The sequence below is a fragment of the Engystomops pustulosus genome, chromosome 1 (genome assembly GCF_040894005.1).
Source record: "Engystomops pustulosus chromosome 1, aEngPut4.maternal, whole genome shotgun sequence".
Taxonomy (NCBI): domain Eukaryota; kingdom Metazoa; phylum Chordata; class Amphibia; order Anura; family Leptodactylidae; genus Engystomops; species Engystomops pustulosus.
The window spans coordinates 63,822,871-63,839,029 of record NC_092411.1 but is presented as its reverse complement, the minus strand read 5'-3'; the positions used below and the strand labels follow the sequence as shown (position 1 = coordinate 63,839,029).

The 16,159-nt window shown below is 39.8% G+C and overlaps 1 protein-coding gene across 1 annotated transcript in view; it reads left to right on the top strand.

The window, feature by feature from the left end:
* The first annotated feature begins 726 nt into the window (after positions 1-726).
* HSPB8 (heat shock protein family B (small) member 8) overlaps positions 727-16,159 on the top strand; it is a 37,786-nt gene continuing 22,353 nt past the window's right edge. The window contains exons 1-2 of the mRNA XM_072142296.1: positions 727-1,553; positions 15,652-15,715. Of these exons, the coding sequence (XP_071998397.1) occupies positions 1,175-1,553; positions 15,652-15,715 (443 nt within the window). The 5' untranslated portion in view covers positions 727-1,174. The remainder of the gene's footprint in view (positions 1,554-15,651; positions 15,716-16,159) is intronic.

Below are 16,159 nucleotides of genomic sequence, written 5' to 3'. Positions count from 1 at the left end.
TCCGATGTGCAACGGAACACCTATTTGACTAAATTTGTATTGTGTGAAGAATAGTGCAGCTGCTACACAAAAGGGTTGCATGCATCAGCCATGTGGCTTGGGCACTTCTTGAATACATATGCAAGCAGTTTGCACATGAAAGAAAACTGGTACAAGCACCTTAATAAATGTGCCCCAATGTTTCAGACAGAATACCTATAACACCGTATTCCATATAAAAGCCTCCATATAACTTCATATGCAATAATTTTCCCAACATTACATTAGTTTACAGTTAAAGGGGTTGTCTGCAGGTTTAAAAACATGGCTGCTTTCTTCTAAAATCAGTGTCTCTTTGGAACATGGTTTGTGCTAGGATTACAGCTCAGCTGAACTGAGATGACTGAAGCTTAGATGCAATACCATGCATTATCCATGGTCAGGAAAGGAGGTGTTTTTGGAAGACAGTAGCCAAGTTTGTCAACCTCCAGACAACCCCTTTAAGCGACAGTGACATGCATGGTATGTGAAAAACATCAGATGAGGTAATAATTGTTTATATTCCCTTTAAGCTGGATTAGAACTATTATTGCTGTAATAATTTCAGCAATGAATCCAATGGCATCATCTTAGGTACACACTTACAAATGAGTTCAGGCACATCCCTGCTGAGCAGTAAAAGGGAGGATGACACAGGAGAGGGGGAGGAAAAAGGAGAGTGGTAAAGGAGGGACCAGCAGGAGAAGGCCGTCTAAAATTGGACACCCTGAGTAACAGGTCCAGTCCCTTCTGGGAGTCATCAGCTGTTGCAAGAGCAGATTCTTAGAGGGTGTTTCATAGGCTCCAAATACCCAGCTGACAGGCCACAGGCTGCGAGCATAGAGAGGAGGATATAAATAGGAGCCATTTACTGCAGCGCAGAAGTTTACAGAACTTTCTCGGCTGATGGGAGTGATGTTTATTATAGCTGGTGCAGGGCATTTGCAGACTGAAGCCAGAGGATCAAGACGCAGCGCTTACTCCCAATGACTCTGCTTAATTCTCTGAAGAATTTATAATACTTTTTGGCTGAGCTTCAACCTCTTTGCATTTTCATCCTCTGGAAGTAACTGATCATTGCAGCAATAGTAGCCTGAATACTATTCCTTTCATTTGGAGTTTTTCTCTTTTATTTTGTTGATATCTTTTCACGGATATGGCAGACAGTCAATTGCCCTTCACTTGTCATTATCCTGCAAGTAGACTTAGCAGATCTCGGGATCCTTTCCGGGAACAAGGCCTGCCTTCACGTATGCTAGATGATGATTTTGGATTTCCAGATGAGTTAACTATGGACTGGCCAGACTGGGCAAGGCCTAGGCTCACTACCTCCTGGCCAGGCCCTCTGAGATCTGGCCTGGCACGGACAGCTGGTGTCTCCCCTCCTGGATACAGCGCTAGATACACTGGTTATCCTGAACCTCGTAACACTGTGGCTGCCCCTAGCCAGCCCTGGAAGGTCTGTGTTAATGTGCAAAGTTTCAAGCCAGAGGAACTGACAGTGAAAACCAAGGATGGATTTGTAGAAGTGTCAGGTAAGTGAACAGTAAACTAACCTTGACAAAATATTTTGTTAAAAAATCATATGGTTGCTTCCAGGCAATGTCACATGCTTTAATAGCATAATTTAGATTGACAGGAGTAGCTGTGGATGACAACCATACCAGATCAGCTCTTTTATCCTTATACGGCAGGTTGCAGGCACATGACTTTGCATTTGAGAAAGGACTGTAGTGAATTATCCAAATTTGTATATATAAGTTTGGTGATTCTCCTTCTACAATGTTTTAACGACCTACAATCCAGGATATTTTTGTCTATTTAACGTACTGTCCTATAAACATAGTCATGAACCCTTTAATGTACCTCTGCCCAGCTATTATAATAGACTAAGAGAACCTTAAAGATACAGAGAACATTACAGAACTGATATAATGCTGCACAAAAGGTTGTCTTGTAATGTGTAAAGTAAGTCCAGGGCCCTTTATAGGCTTTGATGTTTCCCAATGATCTGTTATTTTATAGAAAAAATTTTCTCTAAAATTAACATGTCTAGAAAGTTTCTAAAATGCCAATCAAAATGCTCATTTTACTTGTATAGAAATTGGGGAAGACTCCTTCAAAATATAAATTTAAGGGGTTAATAGGCTGAGCTCCTAGAGCAAAAGTTCATCAGTAGGTTTTATCTTCCCCATTCATGACTTTAGGATGATATTAGTGCCTACACATTAATGTATAACTATGTAAATAAACACTCCCCCCTCCTCCCATCGTTCCCAAGATCCATTCTCAAGGCCCAGTTTTCGCAGTTCTACATGTACTCAGCAATCCCTGCATTATGTATGACCTCAGCTCGCACTCATGACTTTCTACAAATGTATAGTAGTCATTGTTGTTGGTTAGTCCAAGTGATAAATAGAACCTGACTCTGCAGATTAGAAGCTATACTGTTCTAGTAGGCCAAAAATCCAATTTAGCCCAAATTTTGTTCTTTTTTATTAAATAGCAGATGTTCTCTTGGGGTTTCTGTATGATATTTTCAAATAAATTTCTAGTGTAATAGTTGTTTGAACAATTTTGCTCCGAAAAAAAAAAAAAAATCAATGTCACTGACTCAAGGACGTATACTGCTCTCACAGTGCTTAAACGTGTAGCTCTTTGTATCACTTTAAATGAAGCTTTCTTTTACTTTTTAATACAATTTTCTATAGAAAAAGGTAGTTTTGAAGAGGGGAGATGTTTTATAACTGAGAAAAAAAATTCCTTCATAATTCTATCTAATAAGAATGACATAGAACTAGTGTAATATAGGTAATTTAGGTTGAAGCTACATGTGACATTACATTAACCACATGGTACCAATGAAAATACACCATTACTATAGTATACTATACTATACTATGTACTATGTCTACTACTGAGATCACTAGAATCTAAAAGAGGGCCTCTCTATAACATTGAAAGACCCTTATAGGGCATATTTTTTAAAGATCTACCATCATATTTACAGGGTAGACTGCCCAAACTTACTCGATTGTTATGTCTGCCAGGGTGATGACACCAATGGCACCATTTTTTATGTCCAGGAATGGCTGGATTCTTCTAAAAAAGACATTATAAAAATATAAAAATTTACTTAATTTTACAATTTTTACACCATGCATATATCTGATCACATGAAATCACAGCAGCCGGCATGGAGGCATGGAGAGGAGTAGAAGTCCATGGAATCTTACTGTGATTTCATGTGATCAAATATATGCATGGTGTACAGTTTGCTAATAATATTAGGAGGATTTAAGGACCTGATATGATGTCACCCTGGTCACATGACATTATACCTGCATGCTGAGAAAGCATGGGGATAAGTTGCTGGATTCGGCCTGTGGAGGCCACGCCCCCTCGATTAGATATAGATAGCCCTGGATACCAGGTAAAATCATAAAGATGATTATATGAGTGGAAACATTTTTAGCAAAAAGAGGGATGTTAGTTAGTTAATAGGGCTCTATGGGAACCTGTCTTTAGCTGTATTTGTGAAAAATGTGGTGCAGATTCTCTTAAACGATTTTGACTCAAATTGAATATCATAAGACATGAGTGTCAAACTCGTTTTCACCAAGTGTCCCATCATCTCTAAGAAAAATGTTTTATTTTTTTTATTGAAACGAAAGATTTTACTTTGGAAATTTTATTTCATTGTTTCCAAATACCATAAAATTGATGAAGCTCTTGCAGGGCTTCTGGTGTTTGTTATGGAGGCGGTGGCACGTGAATGCTGCAGCCAATCACTCCCGAGGGTAGTGTGCTATGTAAGTTGGCCTATAAGGTCATCTGGTAATTGTTTGCAACTATTTCTGTGTGTTTAGATAATGAAGATGGGCCTCTCTAGGGGTATTCATCCATTAGCTAAGCTTGAAGGCTATGTGAATACGCAGCTCTTAGTTGAAAAGGATCAGATCTAGTCTTGTAGCATAAATTTAAAAAAACAGATTTAAAGATGAACGACTGTGTAATTTCACAAATGTAATGTTTAGGTGTTTCTCTCTTAAATAGATATACTATAAGCAATGTGAAATATTAAATGACTACTGTGAGTCAATTCATGTATATAAAGTAACTAGGAGAGGATCGGCCCTATAGCAGATTTCTGCAAATATATACATATTTGGACACGTTTATACAATTACACACACATAGGCCCACATTTACTAAAGTCCCAGCACTCATTTTTGGTCTAAGTTTGCACTTTTTAGTGCAAACTGCTTGCATATGTATTTATAAAGTGTCCAAGACACTATACTCAACGTGTCACAAAATTCTGCACTGAAATGGGCGCTCCGGTGCACAGTCAGACTGTGCGACACATTTATCATGCATTGTGTTGCACGCTCTATGTTAAAGGTACACCAAAAAAGTTGGTCCACACTGTCTGAGCAGTGCGGGGGGCGCCAGATTTTTAATAAATGTGGGCCATAAAGTTCCACACTCAAAAACACACACATTTATGTACTCATGTATACATATACTTTTATACATATACATACACACATAGGGGGAGATTTATCAGTTCTTCTACAACAGTTTCTGGTCGCAAAATTCTAGGTTTTTATGCAAAGGTTTTTATACAAAACCATTTGCCTGTGTATATTTCAAAGGGTGCCAGATTCAGGATTCCTGGTGTCTGTTATTCATAAATCTGGTGCCCTCTGCACAGATCCAACAGAGTGCACCACTTTTTTTGGTTCTCCTTTAACATGGGGTATGCTACACACTTCAGACTTTGCATGTTGAATCTGGTACAAGGTCCGAATGTGCAAAGTCAGCTAGAAAACTGGCGCACAGCTCTTAGTAAATGAGCCCCATACTGTATAGCACATCCACATTGTATTCATACATATAGTATATATATCATATACTTAGACATACAGTATATACTCACCATACAGTATATACACATACATGCAGTATAATATAATGCACCATATACACAAATACTGCTTATATATACACAGCATATACACACATACAAAGGGGCATATTTATCAGGACTGACGTGACGTAGAGGCCCTGAAATAATCGCAAATGCTAGCACCGGCGATTATTTGCCCCAATCCGTGTGAAGGGGGGGCGTGGCCGGTCGAGCGGAGGGTGCGGCCGGCTGGGAGTGGGCCGGCGCGGGGTGTTACTGTGCTCCAGGTTCAGGAATTATGGCGAACATTCTTCACTCTGTATGATAAATGTGCTGCATGGCCAGACTGAGCACCAGAACACTCCTTTCAGTGCAGGATTTTGAGTTGTTTCGGGAATAGTGCAGTCGCGACAGAAATCAGTAGCCTGAGACAGATACATGGTGCAGACACTTCTTAAATACATGTGCAAGCACTTTGCACATAAAAGAACAGACACAATTCATCACAAAACTGGCAAACTGGCCTTAGTTAGTCTGGGCCGTTGACTAGAGAATAAGCCTTGGGTGACAAATGCATTGGTCTCATCTCCAGTAATGAAATGCCCCACACAGCCTCTCGTATTAATCATAGTATCATAGTATATAAGGCTGGAAGGAGACGCAAGTCCATCAAGTCCAACCTTTAAGAATTAAATAAATGTTTTATCCCCATAACCCGTGATATTTTTTCTCTCCAGAAAGTCATCCAGGCCTCTCTTGAACATGCAGCCTCCCCCATTAATCAAATGCCCAGCAGCCTCCCCCAGTAATGTAATGCCCAGCAGCCCCCTGATAATTTAATGCCCAGCAGCCTCCCCAGTAATGTAATGCCCAGCAGCCCCCCCGCTCTGCCCTGCAGACTGCTGATAATGTGATGCCAAGCAGCCTCCCCCAGTAATGTAATGCCCAGCAGCCCCCCTGATAATTTAATGCCCAGCAGCCTCCCTCAGTAATGTAATGCCCAGCGGCTCCCCCCACTCTGCCCTGCAGCCCCCCTGATAATGTGATGCCAAGCAGCCTCCCCCAGTAATGTAATGCCCAGCAGCCCCCTGATAATTTAATGCCCAGCAGCCTCCCTCAGTAATGTAATGCCCAGCGGCTCCCCCCACTCTGCCCTGCAGCCCCCCTGATAATGTAATGCCCAGCAGTCTCCTCCAGTTATGTAATGCCCAGCAGCCTCCCCCAGTAATGTAATGCCCAGCACCCCCCCCCCCACTCTGCCCTGCAGCCCCCATGATAATATAATGCCCAGCATCCTCCCACAGTAATGTGCTCCTCTTCTCTCCCATCTTCTTGAGCGGGCAGAGGCACATCTATGTGCTCTGCTGATTCACACACTATGATGCAGTGGTATCATCGCTGATGACGTCATAGAGTGTCTCTGTTACACATGAAGCTGCCGGAGGGGGAGTACAGTCAGTCGCCGACTGTAATAGCAGGATAAACTAAACATTTCAGGTTAATAAGCAGTAGGTTCAGCCATCTTTTATTATAATGCATAGGGTAGTAAACATGAAATTGAATGGGCAATAAAGGGGTTGTCCACAAGTTATACAATTTTCCAATACATTTTGTGTAACAGTTCCGCATAAATCTCTGCTTGCTGTATTTCTATTGGAAGCTTCTTTGTTTACCTCCTAAAGATAACCACCTTGTTTATCACACAGCTCTGATCACACTATGTGTTATAATGAGCCGTGCACCTGTGTGACATCACATGACCAAGGGCCAGTGTTTATCTACAGGAAATAAACAATGAAGCTTCCTGTTGAATGACAGCAAGCAGACAACAAGCACAGATCTTGGAAACTGTGAAGAAGTGATAGAGAATTTTTATTGGAAACATTTATATATTTTCATTACACAAACAATATCAATTAATTTCTGGAATGTGCTTAAAGTGGACAACCCCTTTAAGTTTTACAATGTTAATGGACTGCATGAAGCTTATTAAGTTGAATTTAAGAAGAATGTCAATAGTAACACATTTGATTGAATTAATATAGCTGTGGTGACTGGTTCCCTTTCAAAGTGATATCTCAATATATACAGGGTAAGAGTATCAAAAACTGTGTTGTGCCCATATATGGAGGATGTCAGTATTAGAACTGTGCTGTGACTATAGATGAAAACTCATTGTAGAGGTACTCTATAGTGCTCATGTATGCAGGAAAGGAGTAGTAGTACAGTGCCATAATCATATATGCAGAGTAGTATTAGTAGTTGTGCAGAGCCCATACACAGTTGCAAAGTATTAAATTATTAACTCTTTGTTTCATTGCAGCCAATTGGTAAGATAAAATTGTTCTTTTTTTTGGCTCGTTAATATATACTCTGCCCCCCATCTTGGAAAAACAGAAATGTAAATGTTTTTGCTAATTTATTAAACAAGAAAAACTGAAATATTACATGGTCATAATTATTCAGACCCTTTGCTGTGATACACTGTCCAAGTACTTCAGATCCTCCTGGAGTTGGTTCTACTCCTTTATTAGAGTGCAGCTGTGTTTGATTAAACTGTTTGGACTTCATTAGGAAAGGCACACCCTTGTCTATATAAGACCTCACAGTGCATATCAGAGCACATGAAAGCCATAAGATAAGGTTACAAAAGAATTTCTTCAGCACTCAAGGTTCTTAGGAGCAAAGTGGCCTCTATAATCCTTAAATGGAAGAAATTTTGGTTGACCACAACTCTTCCTTGACCTGGCCGTCCAGCCGAACTACGCAATTGTGGGAGATGAGCCTTGGTGAGAGAGGTAAAGAAGAACCCCATAATCATTGTGGCCAAGCTGCAGAAATGCAGTAGGGAGATGAAAGAAATTTCCACAAAGTCCACTATCACTGCAGCCCTCCACAATTTGGGGCTTTATGGCAGAATGTGCAGACGGAAGCCTCTCCTCAGTGCAAGACATATGAAAACCTGCAAACAGTTTGCAAAAACACATAACGGACTCATAATATAAGAAATAAGATTCTCTGGTCTGATCAGACAAAGATTGAAATTTTCGGTATGTGTGGAGAAAACCAGGCACTGTTCATCACCTGCCAAATACAATTGCAACAGTGAATGTGGCAAAGTACAGAGATATCCTGGATGAAAACCTGTTCCAGAGTGTTCGAGACCTCAAACTGGGCTGAAGATTTGAAATGGTAGATTTCCTTTAAAGAAGAGCATCTCCTTCCAGAGGGGGAACAGACCTACATGTCAATGTGCTTGGTTTACAATCCTTTATCCAAAGTGTCTTGTGGTTCAAAGGTTATCAACACAGAAAATTGTTGCAACAGCCATCTTAACCACTTACTGACATGTGACATATCTGTACGTCAAACGTTGGCCCCCCCTGTATGGGGAGGGCTCATGGTATCACCGCTCCATACAAGGTGGGCGTTTGCTGCTCCATACAATCTGGGCAAAGCTGGTGGAGGCATTGAAATCCCGGCGGCGAGCGGGCGCAAATGCCATATTGGATTTGTTCACCGCCCCCTGTCAAGAATGAAGACTGTCTGATTTTAACCCATTTATTTTCACATTGTAATAAAATGATGTGTACAATTCCCATAGACTGCCATAATGTAGTATGCCAGTATATGCTGGGACCAATCAGACAACCTAGGGTTAAAGAAGGGAAAAATAGTAAAAATAATTAAAAAAAAATATAATTAAAAAAATCTAAAAATTCTAATCACCCCCTCCCTTTCCCTTGCTCTCCCATGCTCCCAGTATGTGTTGGTCACAGAGCTGAAGGCACTGGATCCAAATGTTATAAATGCACATGAGAACCTGTGGAGAATCTCTGTGTTGGAAACTTTTGAATCACAAAAAGTTTTGCAAATCTGATTGCAGCAACTGGTTTCTGAGACCATTATCCCATTGCCCTTTATTCAATATGGAGGCTTTCAAGACTATGTTGATGTTAAAGACATGTTGCGGCCAGGCTGGACACAGGACATCTACCACTAGGATGAATGACTGTATGCAAATGAGCCTAAGGGGCTACAGGTTCCATTAACACCTATGTAGCCTGGAGCCCCTTAGACTCATTTGCATAGAAGTCCTTCATCCTGGTGGTAGATGCAGGAGAGAAGGAGGAGGTGACCCCCTCCTCCCTCCATAGAAAACAGCATAGAAACATCTTTTCTCGGTGTACGGCGCAGATCGGTGTGGCACCGTACTGCCATCGGACAAGCATTGTGGTCTATGGGGACGTAGATGCGACCACAAATATGCGGCTGCATATAGGTCCCCATAGACGGCCGTCTGAATGTACCCTTAGAGAAAGGCTCCTCACTTATTTCATGCTGGAGTATTCAGATATGTCATTTTCCATTTTTTGACTCTGTATATAAATGTTGAATTTTTCTTAAATTCTTTGGAATAGGGGAGATTAGAGTCTTCCCTGGTCTATGAGATTGCATGTAATATTCCTAACTGTGCTGAAAAAGTATTCTGGACAGAGTTGCCTTTAATTAAACATTCAATAATAGAGAGAAATCATGATCTATTCAATGTTATTAGGGTTTGTGAAGGTCTGTAACAACTTCTCACTTGTTTCCATGGTAAACATCTGAATTATAGATAAACTTGTGCAGCTATAGTGTAACTGAATTATATTTTTTGGAAATCCAGTATAAAGAAATGTAATAACTGCACAGTTGGCCGGCCATATACGATGTGAAAGACGTATTGATCATTTAAGCAATGATTACCCTTGTAATGTCCTATAATACATTACAAAGTATCAGTTGATTAAACATTGAAATCTTTATAATAATGATATATCTTTGTACCAGGGTGTAACTAAGAGACGCAGGGCCCCGTTGTAGACTTCTGAATGGGGCCCCGTCTACGCTCTTAAAATAATATACATATTTGTATACTCACACGTGTGTTACAGTCACACAAATTTATGCAATCATATATACACACAGTTCTTCACTCATACACATGTATATACTCTCACACACATACACATATTCATACACTCATTTGCATGTACAATGTGTAGCATTACATGTATATAATGGTGCACATCCTTCATTTTTTTGTGTGTCAGGTTGGCTTCTGGGGCCCCCTGACACCAAGGGCCCCATAGCAGCTGCTATCGCTGCTACTCCTGTAGTTACACCCCTCCTTTTTAACTTTTAAATATTCTCATTGGTGTTCTCAGTACATGCAATTAGATTGTACATCAATTTCACCTAACATGTGCCCGACACCAGGCACACATGCATTATTGCTGCCGTTTACTGCTTTGGCCACATTGAATCTGTTTTAACAGTAAAGGCATTTTAAGTGCCCCAAAATGGTAAATGTACCATAAAGGTCTAATAGATAGGACGTACTATTCTTGGACCTAGCATCTACTGTAACAATATTGTTTCAGGTCCTCTGTGCTGCTGTTAATAGAGATGTTCAAATTAGGGTGGAGCTCTCACCCAACCATTCTTTGGAAGTCCTGAAAAGGGCCAGAATGAACATATTTTTGACACACATGTATGATAAAAACTCTTTAGCAGATTACAAAAATATAATGAGGGCTGAATTTAAAGCTCTTCTTCATATAATCATTGTGCTACAGGAGCTTGTGGTATTCATAGCTCAGTATAGTTAAAAATGTTGTCTGCTCATTACAAGTTTTCCCCTATCCATAGGAGAAGGGATAACTTTCTGAGCAGTGGGAGGTCCAATGGTGGGACCTTTGTGGATCTAGAAAAAATTTTGTAGTACCGCATATGATTGAAGTGACAGGTCAGACATAAATCTTGATTACAAAATGCAGGGTTGGCGCTAGCACTGGGCATATTCGGGCAAGTGCCAGGGCCCAGAGCTCCTGGGGGGGGCCCACCTGTGGCTGTACATAAGGAAATCATAAGGGTGAGGAAGGCTGTATCTAATAAATCCATTGGGGGTTATGGGGCTTTATACTGTTTAAAATAAACACAAGGGGGCTGTATAAAAAAATAACCATGAGGGGGGTGTTTGATATGATAAACTAGGGAACATTTTAGGGAACAGGAGACTTTTTTAGTTTCTGAATTTTTTATTGCGCCACATGAGTTTACTGAAAAGGGGCCCACTGAGGCTCTATCGCTGTGGGGCCAATGAAAACCCGGAGCAGACCCTGACAAAGTGGATGTACAAATGATATAAATTTGGGACCAACATTACACAATATCCCAATGATATGTTCTGGTTATATGATGAAGAATACAGGTCTGCTGATCATTATTGGCTGCCTTATGTTGATGTTCCTGATTAGTTCATTTATTTTTAGATCATAGGAGAATAATACTATTTGTAAGTATATTCAGACAACTGGAGTGTGAATATCTTCAGAGCTGCAAATGACCCTTCTGACATCTTCAACAACAGCTGCGCCAAAGGGCCATGTGCATGAGAATAGATTAGGGAACAGCTGAGGGGGAGGGTTGAAGGAGAGCACCGAATAACAGCTCAGATCATTCTTATAATTAATATGCATTAAAGAATCTAACTAGCTTATTGCCATATCATTGACTCATACTTGCTACTTTTTAATCCAATTAAAGAAATAAGGTTCAAAAGGACGTAGGAAAATAGCACAGATGATTTCCAGCAGTGATTGCATCTACTCAAAGATTTAATTGCTGCTTCTAAAGTACCAAATATTAACATAAAAATGACTTATGACTAACAAAAAAGCTAATAAAAGCTTCTGATTTCACCGACTTATTTAACATATCTGTCACTGCATGTGCTATAAGGTCAGGCAGATGTACAATCTCTACAGGACATAAAGGTATTAGTCAAAATATGTAAGCAGAATTCAGAATATACAAAAGGATTAAAGGAAACGAGTCATCAGTTTTGTGCTCCCCAGGCCATGGGCAGCATATTGAAATAAAATATATTCTAATCTAAAATATTATTTCTTTTCATAAAAAATAGTAGAGCTAATTTACCGAACTAAATATTTCAGTGTTATGGCTTAAAAGAAATCTATCATCAAAATCTATAATGATAAACCAGGAACACTTACTCATAGATCCAGGCACTGTGACTTATATTTCATGACCCTTTCCCTCCTTCCTTCTAAAATCAGCTTTTAAAATGATGCTAATGAGCCAAAAGGGTTCTGGGGGGATTTCTAGAGCCCCTCCATGCTGTAGCTTCACAGGCTGTTGCACTGTTTAGGAGCCCCTCTTCTCTCCCACTGTGTGAGGGGGAGCAGGGGGAGAGAGTGTAAGAGCCTATTAAGCAAGACATGACTACGGACTTTGTCCGAAACGAGTAGGCTGATTCACTTGATATAGCCTACATGTTTTGTCACATACCATGTGATTGTACTAAATTTGAAATAAATCATAAAGATTTTAATGGATGTGCTGAGGTGTTTCTCTTGAATCTTTGGGATTAGGGTCTTAGTATCTGCAGTCACTGGCCACTTGAGCACTCGTTTTCTTACATTTTCATAACAGTATGTGAAGCCAGAGCACAAAGGGCTCTGGTAATGCCCCACAGAGCCTTTCTGGCTTAATAGCATCATTTTAAAAAGTTGATTTTAGAAGTAAGGAGGCCATTGGTCACAAATATAAGAATATTACCAACGTCACGGTGCCTGAATCTATCAGTAAGTGTCCTTGGTTTATCATGCTTAATTTTGATAGAAGATTTCCTTTCACATGTTGTCCCAAACTTATTGGGGGCAATCTACTGATTCCCCCACAATGACCTATTTACTATAATCCTATGACCTATTTACTATCGTCTCTGCCGGAGAAGACCTGTTTTGAAATGAAACGCTTAGCCAGCTAGGGGAAAATGCCAAACTCTGCTCATTAGGTGTTTCAGACATTTTTAGCCTTGTTCAAAAATGGTTGTAATCTTTGTTGTTGGTTTAACCCTGGACTACAAGTTCTGAAGGAGTACCAAATGTATCTTCCATAATGGAAAATATAAGGATTTGAAGCTTGCACTGTAGTTATAATAATTTTTGACTATAAAGAGTAACTTGTGGGCTATGTGGAACAGTGAAAATGAATGGAATATTAATAAACATACCAATACTTGCTGAGTCTTATTTTTTAGTAATCTTGTATTGGGAAATTTGATGATGGACAGTTTCTAATATCTATTATTCAAAACCATCATCTTCACTGACTTAAAGCTGCAAAAGTTAAACACGGGAGTAAAAATGAAATGCTAATACATTTCACCATTATGAATAGACACTCTTGTTTTGCATCTTATACTGAAATAAAAACGACATGTGTGATTCCAGCCTTATTGGGTTTTTAATGTGTAGGTGTCTAGATTACGGGAAAGTACGGCTAAGTTCATTTTCTGTTTCTACCGTCCTCGGATACATTCAACTTCAGTAAAAACTGTTGTATCCAATAAAAATCCCATTGAAATCAATGTAAATTTTTATGCCATCCGTTGTCATCCGTTATTCCTCTGTTTTTTGGACGGCAAAAATGACTGAGCTTGAAGTACTTATTTCCGTTTGGAAAAACAGATTCATAAAGAATGATGCCTAACTGATATAACAGATGACATTAAGTTATCTTTTACATTGAAGTCAATGGGGATGGATAGTAAGTGTCAGTTTTTAGAGTTTTTTTTAGATGAAAAAAATAAAGAGAGACAGAAATAATTAATATATAGATAGAAAAATAGCTGATGGAAAGATTGTAGAAAATGTGAGGTATAGGGAGAAAGATAGGTAGGCAGATAGAAATGAGAGATCAATAGGTAGAAAGATAAGTATTGGAAAGTCCAGAGCAGCACAGCAACTAGGTCGGGTGCAAAGTCCTTGACACTCTGGCTAAAGCGTCCTGAGTATATAATTCCACAAATAGGCAGCACTCCTGGTTAGTGTTCAAAAGCGGTGGGGTATCTTTATTCCATGTGCAACGTTTCAGCTCACGCAGAGCCTTTATCAAGCATAGTGTGTATGGCCAGTGAACAAACATATAAGGGCCAACATTACATTTCATTGGTCCACAACCGGACCGTGCCAATTACATTCAATAGGTTACAAAACATGATAAAGTACTTAGTACAAGTGCAAGGGTAATACATCAAAACTAATCAATAGTTGATACTGTGAAAATATAGCATTAAATCAGTGAACAATGCAAGAGTATGTGCAGTTAAGTAAGTAAATACCCTCCCATCTGGGATCGGACCGCCCACAGTCTCGGCTTTCCATTGATAAAATGTGATGGGCAGCTGGATCTGGGCGTCAGGAGTGTCAGCATCCAATGGTGTTCAAGCCGCGTCACCGGAAGTCAACGAGGTCACATGAGCGGCCGCCCTCCGCGTGATCTTGGCGATGCGCACTCGCTGTCTGTGTAGCGGTCGCCATTTTGTTTAAGGGAAAAAACCACACAGTCACAGTCAGATCCCATATCAGGGTACGAACGATGTTGTGACACTCCAAAACCGGGTGCATGTAAGTGACAACAGGTAGTGGTAACACCACCGTTGTCCTCCTGCTCGGATTATCGGGATTTCATACGGTATCCTGTAAAAGGACCTCCGTTGTTCCATCCCTTCATCCTGCCTAGGTAGAAAGATAGGTAGATAGAAAAACAAGATTGATAGGTGGGTAGAAATGAGACATCTATAGATGACATCTATGAGGGATAGATAGATACTTTAAGAAAGCTCTCAGCACAAGCTACCAGGGCCAGGCAAACATGTCCTCAAAAATATGTACAAGAAAAAAAGCAGCACTCCACTGCAGGTAGATGTAAGGTGAAAAGGTGGTGTCATTATTCCATTGTGATAAGTGGTGAGGTTTCGGCTCAGTATGAGCTTTTCTGGGGGCTTTTTCCAAACCCTGCAAAGGCAATCTCCAAAGAGATAATGAATGCCTTCCTGACGTAGGTTCATTGCCACTTACCTCGTCAAACTAGTTCCATATACTACTACTATGTTGACATCAAAACTCAGTTTGAATTTTATCCCTTATGTCAAAATGCTCCTTAACAGTCAGACATAGATGTGTAGGGAGCCTCCTTCTTTATGGTTTCATTGGAGACATACTGTAGATCTCCTGTTCTCACCCTGGAAAGTTATTTGAGTATTATTTTATGAAAACTAATATGCAAGGGTTGATTTGGTCATGTCATGGTGTCAGTAGATATAATATTTCACTTTGAGCAGGTGCTAATTTTTCAACGGTTTTATAATAAATGCAGCCGCCCACATTTACTAAAGCCTGTTCTGTCTGACTCTACACATTTTTTCTAGTGCAAACGGCTTGCACATGTATTTAAGAAGTGCCATATGTATGCAATGTATGCATGGTACATATGTTTGCAATGAAATGGGTGTTTCGGTGCACAGTCGGTCGACAGAAATGTGTTGCAGGCCCTATCCTAAAGGGGCACCAAAAATGTTGGGGAAGTGCACAGGGCCCCAGATTCATGAAGAACATGCACCTGAATCTGCCACCTTCTGCACATTACATAGGCAAACCACATGGTTTTTGATAAATGTGGACCAGGGTGTTTATATAAAATTGTGTATTTTTGCACTACCTAAGCTTTTATAATGCTTTCATTTTTGTTCAGTTGCATCCAAGATAAAAAATCATCTACATGTGGAGCCTGAACTTCTCTAAGAGACTGTAGTGGATATAACACATCCGATATGAATTAAAATTTTTCTTTGTTGTTTTTAATTCCAGGGAACCATGAAGAACAACAGAAGGAGGGAGGGATAGTCTCTAAGAATTTTACCAAGAAGATTCAGTAAGTACATGTTACTGCTGATCATAACTGCTGACCCCTGACTGTGTGTTATTTAGAAAATGCCAGTAATGATCGCTATCTGTATCAGGCTATTAAAAGCTGCAGACACAATGAAGGTATTAGTGACTGTAGCCAGGGAAAGACAAACTAGATACAACATAATATATTAACATTTTATAAACATGCTGGAAAAATCCATATCCATTACCATGGCAGGTTAGGGTTACATGGCTTCTATATATTACAGAGCCATAATCACCGAGGATCACAGAGTTAAGATGTTTTACCCATACTTTTACAAGGATATCTTATGTTTAGTACACAACATGATTTTGGGACTTTATTTACAGGATATTTATTCAAACTGCAGAGACTACAATTACTGTACATACAAAAAATGTGCTGAAAAACCCTAACTCGGCTTATACTGGAGTCTAGAAAAAA